Here is a 24,899-nt window from a genome sequence, read left to right as displayed (position 1 = left end):
ACTGGCCCAGGCAGACTCGGCCGACCTCTTACACGCCCCGTGGCTGCCGGTTTCAGAGGTGACATTCGGAGTCACCGATGACTAGTACATAAAGAATGTTCTTTTGCCATCAGCAAAGGTGTTTTTTAAAAATCTAGATAAGTGGAAAAGCCACTTAGCAGACACTGCATAGAACCCCAGAGAGGAACCCGGAGGCACTTAGTTCAGATTTATTTCGTTTTTCCAGCTTACAGATGTTTTAGCACTTCCCACTCCTTGATATTTTTTTCTTCCCAAAACGAAGCTCTCTCTTCCCCTCTTTATTTTTTTTTTTAAGATTTTATTTATTTATTTGACAGAGAGAGATCACAAGTAGATAGAGAGGCAGGCAGAGAGAGGGAAGCAGGCTCCCTGCCGAGCAGAGAGCCCGATGCGGGACTCGATCCCAGGACCCTGAGATCATGACCTGAGCCGAAGGCAGCGGCTTAACCCACTGAGCCACCCAGGCGCCCCTTTTTTTTTTTTTTTTTTTTAAGAGATTTTATTTGTTTATTTGACAGAGAGATCACAAGCAGGCAGAGAGGAGGTGGGGGAAGCAGGCTCCCTGCTGAGCAGAGAGCCCGATGCAGGGCTCGATCCCAGTAGCCTGAGACCATGACTTGAGCGGAAGGCAGAGGCTTTAACCCACTGAACCACCCAGGCACCACCCCCACCTCTTTTTTTAATAAAGGGTTTTATCTTGCAGAATGATAGGAGAAGGTTTTGTCTCCGGGCAGACAGTGATAGAAGCCTTCAGTGTCTGCGCCAGCCCACCCCGCCAGCCCACCCCGTAGCCACTAGCCACATGCGGCTGTTTACAGTTTTATTAACGTAATCGAGTTAAAATTGGAAATTCAGTTTCTGAGTTGCATTAGCCGCATTTCCGGTGCTCTGTGTCTTGGATAGATAACTCACCCTGCCTTCTCCGAGTCATAAGGGGACATTCGGTGGGAAGTGTGGCAGGGCGGTATAGTGCTTGCTGTTGCTGTGTGTCCTCGTGCTGTTTGTGCTGAGGGCCTAGAGCAGGCAGGGCGCAGACGACGGCAGTCACCAGCAGCCCTCACTGGCCCTGTTTCAGAATGGCTCTTTGGGCACTTGAGGATCTCAGAATTCCTAACATTTGAGGTTTAACAAAGGTTTGCTTGTAGGCGCTAATTAGAATTCTGCAGGTAAGTTCTGAAAATGCGTTAGTTAAGCACGAATCAGGATAGTGTGGAGCTTCAGTCCAGGTTAAATCCCAGAGACGTGTACATCCTGTAATAGCTCATTAGAGGTTTAATTCAGGGACTTGGCTGCGCTGAGCCGGACGAGGTCAGTGGGACGCAGAGCTTGTTCCAAGCTCGCTGTGGCACAGGATTAAGATACGTCAGCCCTAAGGCTGGAATCTTGGTCCAGGCAGACCCAGTTTTAGCCCGTGGCAGGGACTTTCACTAACCCGAGAGCTGCTGTGCACTGGCTCCCCGAGAAGGCGGCACAGAGCTGACGAGAAGCCGGAGATGAGAGAAGTCAGTGCGAGACCGAGGGGCTGAGCTCGGTGGTCTGCCTTTAACTGCGTTTTATTGGTAACAGCGCCTGTTTCCAAAAAGCACTTAAGACAACTCACCATAAAAGCACAGATTTCATAATTTGCGGAGAACAAGGGAAGGAGAGATCTGGAAGTCCCTGCTGAGAAAAGTACGGCAGCTTCTTTCCAGCCCGTCAAGCGCCGGTCGGATGCCGCACGTTATTCTGGATGCCGGGGGCTCCTGGTAGATCCGGCGAAGGCGCTGCCTTCAGGGAGATGGAGGCCAAGGACAGTGAACGGCTGCGGCATCAAAACGACTACGAGCTGATGAGACTCGGGAAAGTGGATGAGAGAGAACAGCTGCGTGAGGGCTTGAGTACTTACGGTGCGCTGGGCATTGAACGAGTGTATTAACTAATTTAGTCTTCACAACGACCTCCGAAGTGCTGTTATCAGCCCTCTTCTACGTGCGGGCCACTTGCGAAGGCTCCCACAGCCGCTGACTGGTAGAGGTGGACTTGCCTCTCGGAGTTTGGCTCAAGAGCCCTTACCCATCGTGTACAGTACCGCAAAAGTAAATTGAAAAAAGTGTGCGTGACTGGAAAACCTTTGCTGAGGGGCGTTCAAAAAGATGTGACTGTCAACACTGGGTAACCCCGATTCTGAACGGGAAGCCTCTGGCAGTAGCCGTTGTCCCCAAATCAGTCAGCGATTTAAATTTCTTTTTTATTTTATTTTTATTTATTTGTTTTTAGTGATTTAAATTTCTAATGAAAGTCAGCATAGGGTTTTTTAAGTTGGCAAGTTTTAAAGTTACTCTGAAGAATAAATGTGCCAAGGAAAGTTTGGATTAGCTTAATAACAAGAAGCTTTCTCTTTTAGGATACCACGGGCTATTTTAACATTGTAGCAATGAAAGCAGCCTGTTTCCGGTGGGACAGACTAATAGTTTAATGGAACATTAAACATTAATGTTTAATTCCCAATTAAACATTCCCAATGTACATTGGGAATTCACGTAGGTAAAGTGTCATTTCAGCTGAGATGAGTGTTCACGACATGGTATTAGTACAATTGGCTTCCCTTTGGGTGAAAAAAGAATTAGGTATTTGTTGAATTAAAAGGATCTAAATGTAAAAAAAATTAGGAAAACATTAGGAGGAAATAGGAGCAACATCTTATAATATTGAGGTGAAGAAGCCAAAACTTCCCTCACCTGTAGAACAGAAAGTTTGAAAGGTAAATACCATGCTGAGAAGTTCAAGATAGAAAGGGGGCCATCTGTGGTGTTCAGCGCCCTCGCCCATCGATTGAAGGAAAGACAACACAGTATTAAATCATAAATCATAAACATGACTTCCAGAAGAGATTCAAATGTCTAGTTATTAAGGAAACAAAAGAGAAAACAAAATGACTGTCAAATTGACCAAAGAAAAAAAAGATCACGTCTAATATTGAGGGCGTCGCTGTACAGATCCCTGACATCGGTGTGACCTTATCAGAGAGCGTTTTGGCAGGATCTCTTAAAGTGGATGAAAGGGCCATATCCTCTGATCCAGCAGTTCTATTTTTAGGAATCTCTTCTCTAGAAGTATCTGTCTAGATGTTTTAATGATATGTGTCCTTTTAGCATTATTCGTGATGTAAAATTGGAGATCGTCTCAACGGCCATCAGTTGAAGGAGATAGTTTATCGTGTCTCCGTTTTATAGCTCGTGTCCCCAGTTTGGAACACCGTATTAACCTGTCACTGATGTATCCTGCTCAGTGACACCCGGCCACAAAAGGGAAAGACGCCTGCAAGTGTAATCACCCCCCTTTCCTTTCCCTCTAGCGATACCAAACGGTTTTGGTGCCAGTCCACTCACTCCTTCTGCTCGGATCTCCGCGCTCAACATCGTGGGGGACCTCTTACGGAAAGTCGGGGTGAGTATTCAGCCTTTAGCCAGAGCTACTGCTCTGGTGTTGAATTCTGAATTTGGGGCAAGAGAAGGAAGAAAAAGGGTTCCTGCGTGTGGGGATAGCTGTGATGATTCAGAGAGGCATGAGCGTGCAGGGATCCACTGAGACGGCGGCAGATAAACATGCTGGGGCGCCTGCTGGAGGCCCGGTGCGCTGCGCTCTGGAGTTCCCCGGGGCTTTCTTCGGTTTCCCCTTGGCTCTTTCTACCTCATGACTGCTCCGTCTTTTCCTCAGGTAACTGGTCTCCGGTCTGCTATGTGTTTTATCCCACTCTGGGGTCCTGTTCTTGCCGCAAGCAGGTCGGCCGCCGCGTGGCCTCCCCCTGAGCTCTGTCCCCGGAAGGACTTCAGCACTGGCGTCGGACAGGACTTTGTGCTCTTAGTCACGCCCGTCTCCCCGCACTTGGTCGCGTCAGCTTCTGTGCTATCTCCTTGGCTCTGACCTTGGCTTCCAGTTGAGTTTTTGAAGTCTTCCACTTGTTTTTCTGCTTATTCAGTTTTTGCTCGGTGGAATGCCTGCTCTTTGACCCCATCAGCAGTAGGACTCTGGGTGAACGAGTGAAAGCCGTTCTTGCTCTCATTTCTTCCTGCTCGTTGGTGACCCCGCAGACGGCTTCCTCTGCCCTGCCGACTCATGGTCTTTTTTGGCCGCGGACGAGACCTGCGGTCCGGGTCGGTCCGGCAGTCGGCGTTCGCCTTCCCTGTATCTGGATCGCAGGAAACAGTTAGATAACTGTGGATTCATGCCACTGTGAAGTTAGCATCTCGTGCAGGGGCTCCCTTCCCTGTTTCCCTGGGCAACTTTTACCTCTTTTCAGTAATCTTCCCCTGAAACTGCCCGCTGTCTACCGCCCCTTCACTTACTTGTTTGTGAGAGACATTTTCTGATAAAAGCAGAAATTGGATTTTACTTTACATGATGAAGAAATGGGAGGCCTTTTCTGGCTTATAAAATTATTTTCTGACCATCACATTAATTCTGAATCTGTTTCAACATTGCTATAAAAAGCAACATGCAGGGGCGCCTGGATGGCTCAGTGGATTAAGCCGCTGCCTTCGGCTCAGGTCATGATCTCAGGGTCCTGGGATCGAGTCCCGCATCGGGCTCTCTGCTCCGCAGGGAGCCTGCTTCCTCCTCTCTCTCTGCCTGCCTCTCTGCCTACTTGTGATCTCTCTGTCAGATAAATAAATAAAATCTTTAAAAAAAAAAAAAAGCAACATGCACAAAGTCCATAGAGTAATTTTCCCTCCTAGCATAACCATTTTTTTTTTTAAGATTTTATTTATGTATCTGACAGACAGAAATCACAAGTAGGCAGAGAGGCAGGCAGAGAGAGAGAGGGGGAAGCAGGCTCCCTGCTGAGCAGAGATCCTGATGTGGGGCTCGATCCCAGGACCCTGAGATCATGACCTGAGCGGAAGGCAGAGGCTTTAACCCACTGAGCCACCCAGGCGCCCCTAGCATAACCATTTTTCAAAAATCCTGTTTGTTGTAAGAATTGTGGTATTTGGCTCCAGAAATCAAAATAATGTGCTTATTTTTTGGTATCTTACCAGCTTTACGCAGTAAGATGAAGAATTTAACTCCCATCTCCCACTTTTTAACTCTTTGTTCTTTTGGTAATTTTGAAACTTTAAATGGCATGCTTAAGCCTGTTTCTGAATTTATTAGACTGTATCTCAGCTCCTTGCTGCGTGTGTCTTTCTCTGTGTCCTCTCTTGAACCCTCCATTAGTTGGCTCTGGAAATTGGAAATCAGTGAGTGGCTTCTACGGCACTCCGCCCGCATGTGGGTTGTAGGCTGCAGAATCACAGAGGAGAGCCTGGGCTCCTGGGTCGTTTATCTTTGTCACTCAACAGATGTTTCAGGGATTTTTTTTAATCATTTACTCGGAACCGTACCACGTGTTTCCATTTTTGTATCAGAGCTGACTTGTATGTGTTTTCCTTGTCCTGGTGTTGTTACTTACCTTCTTTTTCTTGGGCGTAGAAGAAGCCTGTCCTTTCTCGGCTACGTCTCGTGTCTGTAGCTTCTTACTGGTGCCCTCTGTGCCGGGTGCCCTGAGGGCTGCTGCCCCAGTTCTCTTCCTGGGCTACTTCTGCCCGTTCCCGGGCTTCATGTCCGCAGCAGCTTCCTCTGGTCCTTGTTTGTTTTGCTTATGACGTTACATAATTTGTTCAGAAATGGTGCAGAGAGGTGACCTTGGGAGTCCCCGTACGGTTGGTCCGTCTGGCTGATGGTCCACCTTCCGAGAGGCCGCTGGGACCTCGGGCGTGCCGTTCCCTGCCAGCCCCGCGCAGTCTTCGGATTTTACTCCCCACTTCTCTGTCCTCCTCCGTCCGCTGACTCGAGCTGGAGGCTCCAGCCCTGCCCTGCGTCCTTTTGCACTGAAAAAATCAAAGCTGTCTGATCTCCACCTGTCTGTTCTCTCTGACTTCTCTTACCCTCCTGTGAGTCCCTGTTTGTAGCCGTTCTTCTCCTTACCGCGGTGCTCCAGGACCACGTTCCTGCCCACGGCTGACTTTGTCCCTCTGTGCCTTGGATCTCTTCCCTCCCCGCCCTCTCATCAGTGTCTCCCGTGCTTTTAGCCTCTTACCGTGTTCCAGTATCTGTAATCTTCATGGGTTGCCCTCGCGTCACATATATCTGTGTATTACCAACTGCATAATTTTTTAATCTTAAAAAGCAGAAGTAAAAAGCAGCAATTTTTTTTTTTACCGTACATCTGTCTTCAGCTGTCACCCGCGTTCTCTCTTCCCCGCACAGCCACGCTTCCCGAGAGCAGGCCTGTTTACTGTTAGCGCGGGTGACGGCGTGCCCCCTCCCCAGACATCTGGTCCGGACTCCGACTCCTGCTCCCTCCCCCAGAATTGCTCATCGATGAGCTCAGCACTGTCGAACCCAGTGGACGCTGTTCTGCCCTACTTTTGCTTGGAACATTCAACACTGGCTTTTTTTTTTTTCTTTAATGCTTTCTTTCCTTTGCTTCTCCGATGCTGTGTCACGTCTGCTTCCTGCCTTCCTGCCCGTTCCTCTCGGTTATCTAATTGGGTCTTCATCTGTGCACCTTTCCAGGGTTGATTTGTTCAGAATTCTGTCCTTGAACTCCCCATTCACAGCCCTGACTTGGCTACCTGGTGTGACATCTTCTAAGTTTTCATTTCTAGACCACTCTTCTCCCCGGTGCCAGACCCAGGACTTGCCGTTGTGTGTCTGTCCCACTGAGGCCTCAGACATAGTTTGGGCCTGCTCTGTGATCACGCTCAGCAAGTATTTGATTGAATGAATGTCGTGACTAAGGATGTTAGGGGCTTTCTAATAGTCCCCAACTCAGAAAGGGTCAAGAGACCTGGGATCTGTCTCCTTGTGCCCCATTTTGCTTAGTTGTAAGGTCAGGCTTATATCTGTGTTCGTCAGTAATACTGAGAGGAGGAAGTGCATTGTTCTGAGGTCATTAGCTAGCCATCAGCATAAAATTCCCTCTTTCCATCAGAGAGGTGATCAGTTGTGGCTTGAACGGCTACCGTGATCAACAGGGAGACTGTAATTTTAATCTTGAAATAGAAATGGTTTGAAATGCAGATTTTTATGTACAGCTACTGTTTTGACAACCAAATCATTCCTCCTTCTTTCTGTAGGCTTTAGAATCCAAATTAGCAGCTTGCAGGAATTTTGCAAAGGACCAAGCATCGCGAAAATCCTATATTTCAGGGAATGTTAACTGTGGGGTCATGAATAGCAACGGCACAAAGTTCTCTCGATCAGGACATACGTCTTTCTTTGACAAAGGGTAAGTAAATCTTGGACATTTTAAATGATTTTTTTTTTTTTTTTTTAGTTAGTAAAGTCGCACTTTATTAAGTGAGCTTATTTTACTTTGAAAAGGTAAACTCAGTTTGATAAACCTTCCTGAAGCGGTATCATTCAGGTCTTAGGGGACATAAATCTGTTGTCGTCTTCTGGTCCCCGTGGAGTCGGTTGCCCCGAGAACTCTGATGCTTCTGTCTTGGGAAACACTCTTGCAAGGTAGCTGTGCTAGGCTCTGGGAATTAAAGACGACGTGATAATAGTTCTTGTTCTCAAGGCGCTTGAAGGCTGGTGGACTTGCTTGGCCGATATTTGTAAGGGTAGTAAACACCATGACCGTGTGTGTGCAGACTCTGCACGACACCTGTTGTCTGAAGATTTTGGAAAAACATGAAGCCACTGGATCAGATACAGTTTAGGGGACCTAAGTTTTGTATAATGCGAAGATGTTTTCTGGGGAGTTGAGAGTGTAAAAAAAAAAGTGGCATAAGACTGAAGCAATGGTACGTCCTTAATGCAAAAAAATTTCAGTTGGTGCCGCTGTGTAGAAGTAAAGAGTAGATGTTTGCTGTTTTCACACTACTGCATCCTTACACGTACTCTTTCAGGCAGGTAAAATCATATTTTTACGCATCTGCTATACGCTTTTAAAAATTTATGGGATTAGACTTTAAATACGACTCTGAAACCCACCCCCCATCATGACTTGTAGGCCAGGATCTTCCTGTCTGTGCAGTGTTCTCCCTCAAGTCCAAAAACGACCTGCGTGGTTGTACTTGATTGGATGCCGTCCTGTAGCTAACAAGTGGTCAGGACCCTGGTTTGGCTGTGCCGAGCAGGTTCCACGAGGTGGCTGTTCTCGGAACAGCATCGAGGCACCGAGCTCCCTTGCTCCCGTCTCTGTTTCGAGTGGTAGAGCCCGTCTGGTCCTGTTCTCTGCACGCAGGACAGATACGGAGTCTAGAGAAGTTCATTTTCTTACGGGAGCTTGTATTTTCTGCTTTCCTCTAACCGTGGCACATTTCTGGAGGACTTGACCCGGCACACAGGCCGCTCTGAAAAGCTTCTTTTTGTCTGCCCTTGTGGAGTTGGTGTTCTGGTTTCCCTCCTCGCCCTTTGGGGACTTCTACCCTGAAGGGCACGTGCTTCATTAAGGAGCACGTTCTGAACTGGCGATAAGTAAGTCAGAGCTTCATTCTAACTGCTGGGGTTCCTCTGGGGAGTCAGCATAAAATCAATTTTCCTCAGGTTTAGGAGTTTAGGAAACCTTGAGGAGTCCCCATCTTTATATCGTAATGGCAAGTGGAATAAATAGATACTTCACATTCAAGTTGCCATTTCTCCCGAATAATACAGGGAAAGTTGAGAGGCAGACGAGCGTTGAAAACAGTACCTAATTATTTTGTCCAACTTGTACTTTTTGTAACGTCTAACTCACCTCCAGTGGGGGCAGTTACGGGTCTGTTTCTGGAACCCTGTGTCTTGCCTCGGGTGCCCTGTGACGTGAGAATGGGCAGGAACCAGAAACGGGGGGCCGGGGCCGATGCCTCTCCCGCAGTCCTCCGAGCAGTCACGGCGGGGAGGGACCGCTCTCCGGGCAGGCCCCTGCTCCAGGCTTCCATTTGCCCCCAGCATGGGGCACCCGGGTGTGGCAGGCCCAGAGATGGACCCCATCTCGGGGCTGCGGAGGGCGCAGAATCACCCGGAACCAGGAGCTTTGGCCTCCGTCAGGGAGTACCTGTCCCCTGCGGAACATTCTAGATGCACACGCAGGCTTTGTTTCCTGAGCCGGGCCTGGAGACGGGCTTCCCGAAAGAAACAGTTGCAGATGATACATCCGGTTTTGCTTGAAGTAGTACAGGTTTTTAACTGTACTGTTCTGTTAAGGATTAAATATGCTTTTGTGGGCCGGCCTCTTCTCACGGGTTCGGGTCGTAGCTGAGCGGATCATACGTCCACACTCCAGCATTGACCTGCTTCGCGAGCCATGTGTCCGGTTGCCACGTGCCCGAGGCTGGCTGTGGCTTCGTGTGTCTGTGCCTCCTTGCCGCTTTGCTTTGATTCTGGCTTCCTTCTGGCCTGGCTTTGAACTCTGGCCTTTCTCCCTGGTGGCCTGCTGACTAGATAGTCACGACGGGGTGCACCAGCCGCGACAGGAACCGGGGAAGCGTCCCAGCCCCCGCCTCCGTTATGGAGTCTGGCAGGTAGAAGTCAAAACACCATTTCCAAGTGTCTAGGTGTGTAGCTTGGAGTTGTAGTGTGAGAGAAAACTCCATTTTCCCTTCAGCGGGAACTTGCCCGCCCTGCCTCCTGCTCCCGAGGAGCGTGTCTGTGTTTTCTCCAGCTGTCCTGGGGGGGTGCTCCTTGGGGGAGGTGTGTCCCCCCACGTCCTGTGACGCCCTGAGGCCTGACCGTGCCCACCAGATGCTGCCCCTCGGTAGGCGTCCGCACGTGTGGCCTGAAAACACTCTGGACGTTCTGGTGGTTTGAGGGCTTCCTGCAGACAGGGTTTCCTCTAGTCTGTGCTGGCTTCTGCCAGGTTCTAGAACATGGCTCGCTGGACCTCCTTCCTGGCGTTGCTCCGTGTCCTCCAACCACGGACAGCCCCTCGTGCTTGTCATCTGAGCCCCGCGTGCGGTGGTTCTCAGACCCCGTCTGTTTTTGCCGTCATTTTCATTCAGCCTCTTAAGTGTCCCTTACCCTGATTTTGTAAGCCAGTGAGGTCTCGACTGGGCTGCGTATAGGGGGGCGTAGACCAATATTAGGGCAGGCTGTGAAAATAGGACTTGTATTACTGTTTAATGTTTTTTCCTTTTTTTTTATTAGGCAAGAAAAGGTCCTATTTCCCACGTTGTTCATGGGTAACTGAATTTGTTTGCTGTGCTCTTTCTGCTGCTCTCTCCGTCCCGGTGTGCGTTGCAGGGCCCACTAACACCCTCGTTTCACTAACGCGTGGGGCTGACTCTGCTCTAACCGACTTACAGCCCCCGAGTGAGCGCTCAGGCTCCGCTCCGAGCCGGCTCCCTGCCCTCGCTGCTGCTTCAGCTGCGCAGCGCGGAGGGAGCTCATGGTCACCGGCCCCAGGCTGGGGGGGGTGGTGGGGGGTGTGTAGCCAGTGGGCCTGGTGGCGCTCCTGGTCTCCGGGGTCAGCGCTGTAGCCGCGACACTGCCGGGGGTCCGGGCGTGGGGGTCGTGCGTTGCTGTCAGGCCCCGGAATCCCATTTGGGATTTCTGCCGCCCAGAGTCTTCTGTTTCGTCAAGGCGGGCGCCGGTGGTAGTGGAGCCTCAGCGCTCCCTGGGGACTCTGCCCTCTCTGCCCTCTCTTGGATGCCCTGCGCACAGCGGGACGGTAGAGGGAGACGTGTGTGCGCGCGCGCATGTGTGTGTGTGATCTGCCCTTCCAGGAGCGCGCATTTGCATCTGCAGCACGGGCTGGAGCTTGTCTGAGCGTCCGCTGCTCCATCTCCGTAGGCCGGCGGGCCGGGAGGGGGTCTGCTGTGCTCCCCATGCCCGCTCTGACCTTCTCGCGTCCTGTCCGGGCCGCACTCGGCTCACCGGCCCTTGCTGCCGAGTGGGATCTGGTCTCCGTGCCCTGCTCTGGCACCGTAGGCTTCCCGTCCCGCTAACAGCTCTGTCCCGCTCTCCACGTCGTCTGCCGTGTCACAGCTGACCCGCAGGCCCCGTGCGTGGCGAAATTCCTACTTTTCAGACTCTTGAGGTAGATTTTGGTGGTAAGACCATGACATTTCTAGAACCTTCCTGCATAGATGATTCCCAGATCTGTCTCTCCCTCCCTGCATGTCCCCCCTCCACTCAGTCCCGTGTCGTCCACCGGGACATTTCCCTGTGGCTCTCTTGCTGTCCCCTGAAGCCCACGTGGGGAGTGTGGTGGCGTTGCTCCTCTGGAACCCCTTCCCTGTGGCACAGCTTGGCCGTCGTGGGAAGGGACCTCGCCAGATAGCTTCTCCCGCCCGGAGGGTCAGCCTTCTTCTCCCTCTGGCCTTTCCCGTCCCACTCCTCGCCTCCGGAGACGGGTGCTGGGTGCGAGCCTGGTGGATGATGCTCCCTGGGCTGCATCCAGCGTTCACGTCAGGAATTCTCATTTCTGTCCACGCAGGGAAATGGCCTGTTGAGTCTGTTGTTCTCCTTTTCTCTGCTGGTTGGCGCTGCTGTTTGTCCCCTTGGAGCCAAGCTGCATCAGGGTTGCCGCAGGAGTTGCGGCTCGCGGAGGGCTGCCAGGGGTCCTGCAGGAGGAGCCTGGGAAGGGAGAGTGGGGCCTGGCCGCCCACTGACTCGCTCAAGGGTGAGCCCAGGCTGGCGTTTGCTTGCTTTGCTCTCTTCGGCCGCAAAGCGGTAGGGGTGAGCTTGCCGTGTGTTCAGGTCTGTCTGGCTCGAGAGTGCAGGGGTCCAGCCCTAAAACCTGCGTGCGTGGGTCCTTCTCGTGCGGCTCTCGCATCCCCTGTGGACGGGTGCCGGCCGCTTCCTGGTGCCAGTGGGGCTTGCCCTGCCAGCCGGAGTGTGACGTCCGTGTGTCTGAGGCCGAGGCTGTGCGTGAGGCCTGCCTGGTTCTCGCTGAGGTTCCAGGACTGGCCAGACACATGGCGGCCTGGGACCGGTGCTGTGAAGGCTGCACGGGGGTGCGGGTGCGGGTGCGGGTGCGGGCCCGGGAAGGCCCAGGCCCAGGTGGCTGTGAGAGGACAGGGAGCAGGTGATTGAAAGGCCTAGAAAGGAAAGGGAGGGTCCCGGGTGCACATCTCGGGGAGGAAGTTGTGCCGCAAGAAGTCACGTGCCTGCGGCTGTCCTTGCTCTTGGCCTGTGTGTGGTGGCTTGTTTTCAGACTCAACTTCTGTCCTCCGGGGCTGGTTACTTTGGACGTTAGCCCTTCGACGATGTCGTCAGCTCGTTCTTCATCTCTCTGCAGCCGGTTCTCTGAGGTCACACTTACTTCCGCAGCGCGTGAAAGCATTATCTTTGTGGGGAATGTGTGTCTGCCCCCTCCGCCCCCCGTTTGGTTTGGTTTGGTTTGGTTTGGTTTTTTTAAGAGAACCTCTCTCCTTAAGCCTATCAAGGCCCTGGCCCCTGCCGCTGAGCAGGTGGGGGGACAGCGATGGCCTGTGGGTGTAGCGTGGCCCCCACAATTGCCCCCACCTCCCGTATTGCTGCCTGGACGAACCTTCCTGGGAAGGGTGATGCACGGAAGGCTGGAGTGGCTTCCTGAGAGAGGGTCCAACACTGCTTTCCCCCTCTCTGCTTCTGGTGGCTGTGCGGGGGCGGGGGGGGGGGGGATAGTGGGCGGGGCCGGGGCCTGAGGGCGGGGCCAGGAGGCTCTGCATCCTTGCTCCTGTGCGCTGGGGCCTGGCTGCCGCTCTGGGTTGGGTGGGGGCCGGCGGGGCGGGCCCCTCATGTCCACAGACACACCTGCCCATATTGCCCAGCAACAGAGTTATTTTTCTCTCTTTTATTAAGATATTCATGTACATTGTAGGAGATTTGGAAAACAATAAAAAAGTGGAAAGTAATAAACAAAATCACCACCACCCGGATGGAGGAAAAGTAACCATGGTCAAATTTCCTTTCTAGAACATAAATGATTTTATACACATGTATGTGCGGGTGTGTGTGCGGCCCCCACATCCTGGATTCAGCTGCACAGAAGTAAGGTCCATGTAAGAGGTTGTATGTCGGTCTGGAATGTCACCACTCACTCTTCTCCGGCCCGGCATCGGACCTCCACAGCTGGGCGACTTGCTGCTTTTCCCACGTAGCATCAGTTACATTCTGAGTATTTTCCCAAGCGGTTAAAGAACCCTGTGGGGTGTGGTTAATGGCCGTGTAAACTGTAAACTTCTCGCTTAGTTGTACCAGTATTTATTTAGCTGGTTCCCTTCGGGCAGACACTTAGGCCAGCTCCGCGGGGGCAAGTCAGGGCTGTGGTCGCGGCGGCCGGCAGGACGGAGTCGTCGAGGAGGAAGCGCGTGAGCGCGTTGCTCTCCGTCCTCCGATTCCAAAGTCTCTGGCCCGCTGGTGCCTTCCAGACGCCCCCGTTCCTGGGGCCGCCGTGATTCCACCCTGGGCAGGAAGAGGGCTGGTTATAGAGAGCAGGGGCATTTCTTGTTGTGTGTCGAGTGATTTTAAATGACCGTCTCTCTCTTTCTCTCTTTTCTCCCCTGCCTTCCCCTCTCTGCTCTGGTCACCCCCACAGGGCAGTAAACGGCTTTGACCCAGCGCCGCCGCCTCCTGGTCTGGGCTCCTCGCGCCCGTCGTCGGCACCGGGTATGCTGCCCCTCAGCGTGTGAGTGCCCGGCCTCCAGGTGGGGGCTCCCGCCCTCCTCCAGCAGCCCAGGACACCCACGCCTCGCCCCTCGGTGCCTGGGCCCAGCCTGGGCCCCTGCGTCCGCCTCCCCGTGGCCGGCAGAGGGCAGGCCGCACGCGGTGGCGGCTGCCGGGCCCCGCCCAGCCCCGGGACTCTGCGCGCTATCAATGCTGGCTATTTTCTCTTCTCGCCGTGGTGCCGTTGGTTTCACATGGTTGCACTTTTGTGGGTCACAAGGTGATACGTACGTGTATTCCTTGGTCACTGGATGCAGAAGTACCCATTCGTCACACCTGCCTCATAGCTCCCACCCTGCTGTACCGATAGGATTTAGTTGTGTTCCAGACACGGCAGACCTTCCAGACGTTCTCCCCCAGATCAGGTCAACACGTGCCCTCCTCCTCAGCTCCCCCGAGCCTCTCAGTGCTCACGATCATGTGTCCCCCAGCCCCACTCCAGAGTCAGGAAGGTCGCTGAATTCGGGAACATTTTCTGCACCTTCTCGTTTTACTCTAGCAGTTACCGTTCCATAGACTTGCCTCCCGGAGAGCGAAACGCCCGTCGGCTCGCAGGGAGCGGGAGCCTCCGGCCTGGGGCGCCCGCGGCGGGGGCCTCCGCGCCGTCTCCTCCTCCGCGTGGCTCCGGGTGAGGGCGGGGGCAGCCTCCTGGCCAGCTTTCTGGTCCTTCAGTTAAGTGACATCTTTCAGAGCGTTTGTTTTGTCCTCTGAGGGCCCGCGCGGTCGTGTTAGGAAGGGTCGCGCGCCCGAGTCGGGGCCGGCCGGCCGCCGTGGTGGTTCTGTGTGTCCTTTGGTTCCTGTCGTGCTGCATCGCTGCTTACATTTGTGTTACTGTACATAGGTCTGTAGACGTTACCGCCCGAGGTCTTTGTATATAACCTGGGCTTTGTAGCTTTTATTTATTCAGAATTCATATGGCATGTTAACGACCGACGCTGCCCGACTCGGGCGGCCGTATAGGATCATCATGTGGTTGAAAGAGAAAACAAGAAAATACTTCCCCTCAGAAAAATCTTTTAATGTGGAAACAATAAATTTCACAGAAAACAAAGGATCAAGGTTGCTTTCTTGGGTTCCCACCCGCGGGCGGAAGACACGGAGTTCCCGAGCCGGGTTCGGAGCCGGCGCCTCTGCCCTCGCACCAGAGGAGAGGGCGCTTGGTGGCCATGAGCCGGGGCAAGGAAAAGCCTGGCGGCCTCGCGAGGGGGCGTCTCACAGCCCGAATGGGCGTTCTTGGCCTCACTCCTGGGGCTGGTTTCTGCTCGTCGCCACGATGTCCGGGAAGGCCCTGCGGGGCGGGCGGGGAGGAGGGTCTCGGCCGTGGAGGGGGGCCGTGTGCTAGGTCGTGGGTCCGGGCGCCTGGCTGTGCCGTGTGCCGCCTGGGGGCGTGTACGGGCGCATCAGGTTCCGCACCCCGCTACTGAAGAGCGTGCTCTGTTGTTTTAAAACCGGAAGTACATGAGAAGTGCATCAGATTCGGCCCCGAGACCTCTCTGTGTCTGCAGGAGCCTCCGCTCTGTCGTGGAAGCGGAGCTGCTGCCGTTGACGCAGGACGAGTTCCGGGCCTGACTGCTCGGCCCTGGCCCCGACCACTCCTCAGTTGCTCCCGCGCTGAGCGCTGCTGCGATCGTCTGTGGATGTGTGCGTCACCCGATGGCCGGGCTGGGGCCGTGGCTGCGGGAGCCCGTGCGTGGTTCACCAGCCGTTGCCGCCTCTTTGGGCCCAGGACACCGCGGGCCAGGTCCATGCGAGGGTGGCGGCGTGCTGCGGGCTTATTCCGGGGTTCCTTGGGTGGGGGGGCCCCACAGGTTGGGGGGTCTTCTGTAGCTGCAGCAGGCCCTGGCCTGTTATGAGCCCCCGAGGAAGCTGGCTACTTCCTGGCCTCCTCATCAGCATTTGGGATCCTGCGGTTCAAGACGCTGCTTTGTACTTGCTCACGTAGGGCATCGGGCCACCCGGTGTGACAGTCGCCGCAGGCTGTTTGCGGGTGCAGTCTCCTGCCTCTGAGTGCGTGTTCTCTGCCCGGTTGCCCGGTGCCCAGGTTAGCCCGGCACTCACGGAAACCTCCAGGAGCGCGCCCGTCCCTCAGCGGGGTCCCCGCTGTGCTCTCCCCTGGTGGAGGGGCTCCTCTTGCAGGAGCCGAAGGACTGCCCGTTGCCTCCAAGTGTTTCCACCTTGCCCCTGCCCCCCCTTGCTCCTGCCCCCCCTTGACCCCCCCCCCCCCCCGCCGCCCCGAATCTTCCCGCAGGAGGGTAGGAGCCAGCGCTTCACTTCCTTTCAGCCCAGAGTAGCCAGAAATCGTGCCCCTCAGCTCAGGAGCAGAAGCCGAGGTGGGATGTCGAGTCTCTCGGGAGGATGGGACTTGGGGGGCCTGGGAGCAGGAAGAGCCCGCTCACCCCAGTTTACGGGAGGGAAGGTGGGCCCAGGGTATAAGGTGGCCTGAGCGTCCCCAGCGAACGGACAGAAGAGCCAGGATTGGGAACCAGCTCGGGTTCGTTTCCTGCGTTATGTTCCACTTCTCCAAACCTGACGCCTCGCTGGCCTGGACTCGGTTTCCTGCCTCAGCAGATGAGCTGCTTTGGGACCCTTAGAAGTCACGGGCTGTGGGGGCTGGGGCAGGGGCGTCCCTCTGTAGCAGGAGGGACAGGCTTCATCTGCCTCTGTCTCCCGGCCTTGACTCTGCTGCTCTCAGCTGTCCCTGGGGCACCCTTAGCCTCTCCTGAGAGCCACGTGGAAACTGGCGTCTCCGGGGAAGGGTAGGGTGTCTGGGGGGGCATAGCGGCGGGCTTCCTGGGGGGCGGCCTGCAGCCACGTTGGTCCCGCCAGGCCAGCGACGGGAACGGGTCCAGGAATATCTCAGGCCTTTTCCTCATTTTGCAGCTTTCCTTCCCGGCGGCTTTCCCGCCTGCATCTGCCCCGGAGTTGGGAGCGGTCGGCGGGCGCTAACGTCACCGTCCAGACGGAGGCGTGTTCCTGGGGTCTGCCCTAAAAATGGGGGTCAGCTGAGGAGGCACTTTGTAAATCACTTTGCTACGACTTCGAGCATCTTCTCTGAAAACTGCTCCCGTGACTATTCCAGATGCGCTCTGTGCGCGTATCGTAGCCCTTCTCTGATTTTCAGGAAGAAAGAACAATTAGTTCTCTTGCGTGAATGGGAACGTAGTGACTTCCTTGGTGAGATGGTGCATCTGTCTCAACGTTCATGCGTCTGTCCGTCTGTGCCCACAGGAGTTAAAACTAGGGTTTCCTGTCAGCCCTGAAGCCTTCCCTGAGGGAAACAAGACGGAGATTGAACTGAGATGTAACTTGCTAGTGTAGCGGGTGTTTTCTAAGAGACAGGTTTGCTGGCGCCATCCTGCCTCGGTCATGATCAGCAGGAGGCAGACCTGGGCAGTGGTGGCCCCCGCGCACGTGCTTGGATTAACGGTCAGGTGACAGAGGTCTGGATGAGCCCAGAGCCCCACTGCGCCCTGTAAGAAGATGGTGGACTTAAGCACTGTTGTTTATTTGCAAAAATAGTGATTGCTTTAGCTAGGGAAAAAAAAATCAGCAAATTGCACTGTCCCCTAGAATTTAGGGGAATAGGTACACCTTGACGTTATTGGTGTTGCTAGATGATTCTCGGAGTCTTTGCTCAGCGTGACAATGTGATAAGCTTTGAAAACTCTTCTCTTTCTCCTTTGGGTAGAAGAGCCCAGGATAATAAGGCAAATGAAATAATTTCGAGAGAGGAACGAAAGGGTCTCGTGGCCGGGGAATGGTGGGATGACTTTGCCGCCGAGCCTCTGTGGCGCCGACGCGCTAACACGTGCGAATGGGAGCAGCCGGTGGGAAATGGTGGACACAGGGGAACACCTTTGTTAAAAAAAAATTGAGATGCAGATAGTTTGGGGCGCCTGGGTGGCTCAGTGGGTTAAAGCCTCTGCCTTCGGCTCAGGTCATGATTCCAGGGTCCTGGGATCGATCCCCACATCAGGCTCTCTGCTCAGCGGGAAGCCTGTTTCCTCTCTCTCTCTCTGCCTGCCTCTCTGCCTACTTGTGTTCTCTATCTGTCAAATAAATAAATAAAATCTTTAAAAAAAAAAAGATGCAGATAGTTTGTGGGTTCTCTAAATTTTTCTGTAAAGTTGCCCAAATTAATTTTTTTCCAAATTCCTTGTTTAACATGGAAGTAATGAAACCGCTTTTTTTTTCATTGTCCCAGTTGGCCCAAACCCGGGCTGAGAGGCTCGGAGCTTGGAGCCAGTAGGATAGAGCAGGGGCCCGCCAAGCTGCGGGATGACTGGCGGTCACCCTTGAGGAGGTTAGAAGCTGGGTTCGCCCAGGCTCTGCCCTGTACCGGCCCAGTGAGGGACAGATTTCAGAGACTCAGACCCAGCACTTCCAAGACACACCTGTATTTCGCAAACCACTAAGAAAAACATGCCCATCAGAACTATGGAACGCTTCTCGTGAGACGTGCCATGTTTACTGAAAGAACCTTTTTAGACTTTAGACAGATTTCTGTATCGCATTCCGAAAATAAAAAGTAAAATGTGAGAGAGATTCGTACGACTTGGGACCACGATTCCACACTCTGGCCGGTCTTGACCCAGAGTTGTCCGTGTTTTCCCAAACTGCCTTCCGTGCCGTGGTGAGCGCTTGGGACCAGAGAACTTCTGGAAAGCAGTTTCCACTGTTGGCTCCAGAAGCTGCTTCTAGGCTGCTGATACTCATTCTGTAGGATCTCACGTTGGGCTCTTGACCTTGCCGGGAGGAGTCTGGCAATGACACCCATGTCACTGTTGCTTTCTGCTGATGGCGACTGCGGGGTGTGTGAGATTTTACACCTGCGCGAACACGGGCATCTTAGAACCGGGGCGGTACGTCGAGCGAGGGCGTGCTGTGCTGGGCGGTTTCCATCAGACCTGGTGTGTCCTAGTCTGGTGGCGTCCCAGGACATCAGTGTGGGTGGTTCCGTGATGTCACTCGGCAGGGGCAGAGCCATTAGGCTCCTTTGAAAAAACAGACAGATGTCGCTGGCATAACGGATCAGATAGGAATTTCTAGTTTCACTAAGGGTAGAAGGACGTGGCCCCACTTTTTGCGGACGGCACATAGGCACCGTCATTAGTTAACATTGGCCTTGAATACTGGCATCGTCGTGTCAGTATACCCTTATTTGCAGTTTGATCTCTGATTTCCAACAAGCAGCACGGGGACACGTCGCACGATTGGCTAGTTTCCCAAATGGCAGCTGGCTGCCCCCGGGAGCGGAGCACCCGCCTGGTCCTCGGAGCCGGCGCAGGACGCAGCCTCCCAGAAACATGTGGGAAGGTGCTCCGTGCGGCGTGGTCCCTCCCAGAGTGACGGGAAAGCCTGTGTGTGTAGGGACTCCCCTCTGGTCTCAGCCCTGCCCGGAACTCTTGGAGATACATCTGCGTCTCCGCGCTCCTAACGGCCCTATCCCATGGCCTGTTCCGGCATGGCTTTTGGTTTTGGGAGGTGGTCAGGTTCCACTGGGACAGGGCGTGGTGTTTCCTGGAGTGGGACACCCAGGAGCACTTTCCTTCCCCGGTCTTGACCCAGACACCTGTGTCCCGCCAACACCGGCTTCAGGACGAAGGCACGACAGGACACCCAGAGCCAGGGGGCAGGCAGGGAGCACAGACTGGCTGTCTGGCTCATGCTTCAGCTAAGCTGGGGTTTCCAGGGATGGGGACGACCGGTGACAGGGCTCTAGTGTTTCTGATGGCCGGGCTTCAGAAGTAAGACCCTCCTAGCTCTGCTAGGAACGTGCGTTACCCCCACTAGAGCAAATGAATCTCATCCCCGGGACGTGTGCGTCAAACACCGCTGTGCCGGGGCAGGCGGTTTGGTGTGGGCCGCGGAGGGACAGTCCTAGAAGAGCCTCACCGCATGTCCGCTGGGTCTCCGCAGAGGACAGGGCTTCCCCGTGTGCCCGGAGCCCTTCCTGATGAGGAACCAGAGTGCTGCTGGGCGGAGGCCGGCCCCTCTGAGTCTCTGAGGCACCGAGAACCCAGCGCCCATGAACCCTCTTCCTGGGGCTGTCTGCCCGGCAGAGGTTTTATGAACCGCCTTTCCTTGGACGACGAAGCAGTGGTTTGTCGAGTGCAGGAAGCTTCCTGCTGATTGGTGTCTTCGTGGCGTCAGAACTGCAACAAGCCCACGTAGCTTAGGTTTCTCCCAATGAGGCTGGCCCGGGACAGCTGGGCTGTGGGGAGACTCTGTGGACGTTAACGCCAGTGAAACCAGCTGACGGGGAGGATTCTTTCTTTTTTGAGAAGCACCTCTGAGTTCTAGATCCCTGGGTAACTTGCTGAATGCCGGGGTGCGGACACGTGGAATGCGATCCGGCGCTTCTGCCGGTTTTGCTTGGCCAAGCAGAACCGCCCTGGCCCAAGAGTATCGCGGAGTATGTGTATATACGAATCCGCGTCGTCTGCGGGACCGCGTGTTCTGGCGTTTCATTCCAGCCTGTCCGAACTGGCCAGCACTAGAGAGGCTGCCGTTGGCGCTCCCTGAACCCTCCCGACAGCGCCTTCAACATGCGTCCTGCCCGAGAACGGAGGACAAACCCAGACCCTCTAGGACCGTCCTGAGCTGCGCTGGTGGGTGAGCAGAGCCCTCCCGGAGGGTTCATCCTGCCTCCCTGACCCACTCCCTTGGCCACTAGCGTTTGGGTCTCCAGCCCCAGCGGCCCTTTCCCTCCCCGCACGTGCATGCAGAGGCCAGCACGCAAGCAGGACTCGGAGCCACGGCCGCCCGAGGGCTACCCCGTCATCCGCCGGTTCCTGGGAGCACAACACGCCCCCCCCCCGAAACCGTGGGCCTGGCTGGCCGCGTTTCCGGTCTGGGGCCCCCCAGCCTCCAGACAGGCCACAGGCGGGACACGGAGAACAGAAGGTGAGAAGACAGATTCCATGTTGACGTGACTTCGTGTTTATTGAGGTGTGTTTACTGTCAACGGGTGCTTTCTCCTCCCAGTAAACAGAGCAGGCGTGAATATCTATAATGAATAAATTTATTGTCTTACAAAAATCATTGTCTAGAAATATGGGAATACAAGAAAAAAGATATTTGCAGTCGGGTGTCAGGTGGTAACAGCCAGTACAGTTCATCAAGGGGAAAAGCAAAGATTCCAAACCCACGTGGCAAATTCTTCCTAACAGATGTTAAAGCTTTTAACCCAAAAGGTTTGTGTTTTCAAGCACGTCGCAGAGGATCAAGGATTTAGAATTAACACTGATTCGCTGTCGCTGAATGTCTCTAATACCACTTTGACTGGAGAGGTACATGATACGAAGCACGGTCAGAACTTATACGTTGAATTGTTACAGAGGCAAATCATAGGTTTAACATTGTCTTAGTACTGTAGTGTCTAAGGCACTTTCTGTAATGTCAGTTTGCTTAACTATCAACCAAAACCAGAATGCTAGATGGTCGCTGTACACTGTCCGGGGGGACGGGAGGAGAAGGGAACAAGGATTCACATCCACTGGCATGTCAACATTCAGGCAGATGGCGTCGGTTGGGGAGGCTCCGTGAGCCTCCCGCACAAACTTGGAATAAGTCTGGGACACAAAACCGAGATTTCCATTTTGGGCTCAAAGCCGCGGCTGGTTTGCAAGGTCAGCATGTGAGCCTGGCTGGCGAGGGAGGGCCCCCCGCAGACCGCCGCGAGCGTCCGCCGAGCCAGGGGGCGCGCAGACCAGCCCCGCCCAGGGACCGTTCACGGGGAGAGACGCGGGGACACCACCAGCTCAAGGGAGGGGGTGGGGGACCCCAAATGCACGTGGCCTCCCCCGCGGCCGCCCCCCCCAATCTTGCCACAGCCCCTTTCACAGTTTGTGCACTAGGTCGTGCTGATCGTTCTTGGAGGAAAGACGGGGTCACAGGTGCAGTTCAGGTTCCACAATGTTCTAGGAGACTCAATGTGGCTGCGGAGTCGGGGGCCACACGGACACAGAACGGAGTCACCTGTCTGTAGAGAGAGCATGCAGAGCGACGGGCGGCCACCACGTGGCGGCCCTGGGGCCCCCGCCACCGGCAACTGGTCTGATGAATGGTTCTTTTTCACCGTGAGTTCGACATGGTCTCGCGAGGACTGTATGGAAAACAGATGCAATGAGGAGACTCTGTTTAACGGGCGCGTGTCTCGGCTGTGGATATAGAAAAGGGGCGCGGTTGTACTCGAATGTGACGCGGGATACAGTAGGGTCGGCCGGAAGCCTTAAGACACGGTTGATCTTCCAGGAAGGAGTCCCAGGCGCGGGGGCGGCCCTGGGCAGGCGGGCACGGGGGCTCCTGCGCGTCGCAATGTATCGCCTCCCAGGCCTCCCGGGCTCTACTCGGACTGGGGCGGCTGCGTCTCGTTGACGTCGCTGGTCTTGCTCTCCGTGTCGTCGTCCGACAGCTCCAGGGAGGCGCCCTCGATGTGCAGCTGGCGCCGGCCTGATCGGCTGGACGAGAAGCTGATGGGGCCGCCGCGCCTGGGGAGAAGGGGGAGGATGGGCGGGGGTGAGGTCGGGAGCACTAGGCTCTGCAGTTCTCCAGCCGCTGCCCACCGGGGCGGAGGCGGACACGATTCGGAAGCCTCTGTGCTCCGCCCCCCGCGTCCTCCAGCCCCGCTGGGCAGGCCTGGTGCAGCCGCGACCGCTGCCACAGGAACAGGCAGGGCGGCGGGGGGAGGCCAGGTTCTCCTGCGCCCGAGGGGCAGCGGGTCCTTATGGGATGGCGGCTGGGCCGGCCACGTGAGGTCTCTGGCACGTTCCTCGTGGGGCTCTCACACACTTCGTAAACGTACAAGGCGCGTGCGCACCTCATAAGCGGGCACACGCGTCGCGGCCCCCGGGGCCCCCGTCCCCCACGCGCCAGCGGACCTGCTCCGCGGGAGGGAGCGTAGCTGTCGCCGCCACCTGCTCGGCCTCTCCCTGGCGCCGGCCACATCCCATGTGCAGGCGGGGGCGGGTGGAGGGCACCGGGCCCCCAGGCGCCCCTGCCCTGCTCTTCTGGGCGGCCGGCGCCTCCGCACGGGGGAAGTCCAGCAGGGAGCGAGCGTCCCTCCTCCGTCCTGCTGGAGGACGACCACGGCCTGAAAGCCTGAAAGCGCGAGTGTGGAGCGACCGCCGCTGCCCGAACGGGGCGCTCCCTCAGGACCAAACGCTGAGCCCCTGTGCGCAGCTGTGCTCGCAGCTATGGGCACGGCCTCCGAGCCCTGCGCCTCGTGCCGGCAGCCCCGGGTCGCTCACCTCAGCCGGTTCTTGAGCGTGCTGACCTCACGGCTCAGGCCCTCGTTGGCCTCCGTGGCATCGTCCAGTTCCCGCTGGAGCTTGCGCCGCGACGCGTTGGCACGTGTGGCCTCCTCCTCGGCCTCCTCCAGCTGCCGCTTGAGCTGCTTCATCCTGGCGGTGGCCTTCTCCATCTGGGGGACATCACCGAGCCCGTCAACGCCAGCCTGGCCGACTCGGTTTCAGCACGGCTGCGTCCCCAGTGTAGCGTGGCTCGGGCCCCGATGGCCATGGGAGTGAGCGCATGCACGTGCGTGCACACTCACGCGCACACTCACGCAGGTACTGTGTGTGCACGCCCGCCCGCCCGCGCGGTGGCCTGTCAGTCACCCTGCCCCTCACAAAACCCGTGTCTACAAAGCCAACTCTGCTAAAGTAGACCGAATGGTCAGATTCTGCTCCCCCCGAGTTTTCTGTAGGAGAAACGACACAGTTCAGCACCTTCCCGAGTGACCCAGGGAGTACGAGAAGGAACGGCTGTTCCTGCAGAAACAGGAGAGCCGACGACGGGGACCGTCTCTAGCCCCAGGAGCTGGTACGGTTGGTTTTGTGCCTCCACTCAGCATGGCTGGTTTGGATGTGACGCTTTGATTCAAGAGAGGACACTGGCCAGCCAGCGCCTCGTGGGTCCGGCTCACAGCTGCCCAGAACCGCCGTCGGGGGCGCCAGGTCCTGGGGTGAGGGTGGGGGTTGGGAGAGCAGGCGCCGCGTCTGAGTGACCTGTGTCCCCAGCACCCCAGTGTCTGATGCGCCCCAGGAACACGAGAGTGAACACCTCAGGTAGCATTTTCTCAGTCTCGCTGCTCCAGTGGTCACGCCGGGCTCCTTCTGCCCCACAGTGGCCTTGCTAAGCAAAGCGCTTCCGGGGCAGGAGGCGTGGTCGCCCTGCTCCGGCTGCTCCCCTTACCTGCTCCTTATACTGGTCCGCGTGTCGACGTTCGTCTTCAACCTGCATGAAGATCTCTTTTAGCTTCTTCTCAGTGCGACGGACTAGTTTGTTGGCGGCTGCTCGTTCCCTGTTAAAATGACCCCTGCATGAGTTTGTGCAGCTCTAGGAACGATCGTCCAACGGGGACAGGATTTTGTAACTCCTTTTTCTCTGGAGGAGGACACGTGCTGGAGTACCTCCCCATTCCTGATCAGAATAATAGAATTAAAACGGCCCAGAAGCTTTTTCCTTCTGACTAAAATACGGGTTACCTGTCGTCTGATGCTGACGGACGGGAAAAGTACATTCACCATCCTTCCCCACACAGTGAGCACTTTGGCAAACTTCTGAAGATCAGAGCTACCTGCCCCAGGGACCTGGGTGGCTCAGTTAACCGGCTGCTCAGGTCGTGATCTTGGGGTCCTAGCATCGAGCCCCACACTGGGCTCCCTACTCTGCGGGAAGCCTGCTTCTCCTTCTGCCCCTCCCCACCCAGCTCGTGATGGCTCTTCTCTGTCAAATAAGTTAAAAAAAAATTTTTTTTTTAAACCACTTTCCGTATATATTGAGTTCAGACTTTTTGAAGACAAAAACCTCAGCCGGTTACTTTGATTAGCTAATTTTTAGCTTGGAAAACAAAACCAAGACCTAATTTACGAGTAAGTGACTGTTTTCGATGTAAAATTTACTGACAGCCCACCAAGATGCTGGGGGCTCTCGCAGTTACCAGTGAAACAAACAACCCCACACCCCCTTCAGCTGGAGCCAAGCACGTCAGCCTGCTTCTCGTCACAGGCCCACAATGGCCCTGCTGGCGGGCGGGGAGCTGGGCCTCACTGAGAACAGAAAATGTCCCTTTGTTCCTTCATAACATTTATGCGAAAATGGGCATCGAGGCAGCTCTTCCCTGAGAAGAGCAAATCATGTTAACTACGACGACGGCGAACAAGCCCTTCGCGTCGAGCGCAGCGGAGGCTGACAAGCGGGAGGTTCGGGAAGGCCGCGTCCGGGGGGGAGGCTGCGCTCTGCGCCCAGGCTCCCCGTCCGGAGGGCGAGCGCGG

The 24,899-nt window shown here is 55.4% G+C and overlaps 2 protein-coding genes across 11 annotated transcripts in view; one reads left to right on the top strand and one right to left on the bottom strand.

Annotated features, from left to right (window-relative positions):
- Positions 1–14,672, top strand: part of NDEL1 (nudE neurodevelopment protein 1 like 1) — a 46,002-nt gene extending 31,330 nt beyond the window's left edge. For 2 of the 3 annotated variants that reach the window (XM_045984922.1, XM_045984921.1), the window contains exons 7-9: positions 3,356–3,447; positions 7,122–7,273; positions 13,493–14,672. In XM_045984922.1, the coding sequence (XP_045840878.1) occupies positions 3,356–3,447; positions 7,122–7,273; positions 13,493–13,586 (338 nt within the window). In that variant the 3' untranslated portion in view covers positions 13,587–14,672. Of the gene's footprint in view, positions 1–3,355; positions 3,448–7,121; positions 7,274–10,116; positions 10,152–13,492 lie in introns of all 3 variants that reach the window. The other variant, XM_045984923.1, reaches the window with a different exon arrangement.
- A 5,956-nt stretch (positions 14,673–20,628) lies between these two features.
- Positions 20,629–24,899, bottom strand: part of MYH10 (myosin heavy chain 10) — a 120,640-nt gene continuing 116,369 nt past the window's right edge. For all 8 annotated transcript variants that reach the window (XM_045984913.1, XM_045984916.1, XM_045984912.1 and 5 more), the window contains 3 exons: positions 23,818–23,926; positions 22,872–23,044; positions 20,629–22,112 (listed from right to left, as the gene is read on the bottom strand). In XM_045984913.1, coding sequence (XP_045840869.1) covers positions 21,968–22,112; positions 22,872–23,044; positions 23,818–23,926 — 427 coding nt within the window. In that variant the 3' untranslated portion in view covers positions 20,629–21,967. The remainder of the gene's footprint in view (positions 22,113–22,871; positions 23,045–23,817; positions 23,927–24,899) is intronic.

This window comes from Meles meles, chromosome 18, assembly GCF_922984935.1.
Source record: "Meles meles chromosome 18, mMelMel3.1 paternal haplotype, whole genome shotgun sequence".
Lineage (NCBI taxonomy): Eukaryota > Metazoa > Chordata > Mammalia > Carnivora > Mustelidae > Meles > Meles meles.
Note: the sequence above shows the minus strand (reverse complement) of the source record. Positions and strands in the feature narration are given on the sequence as shown.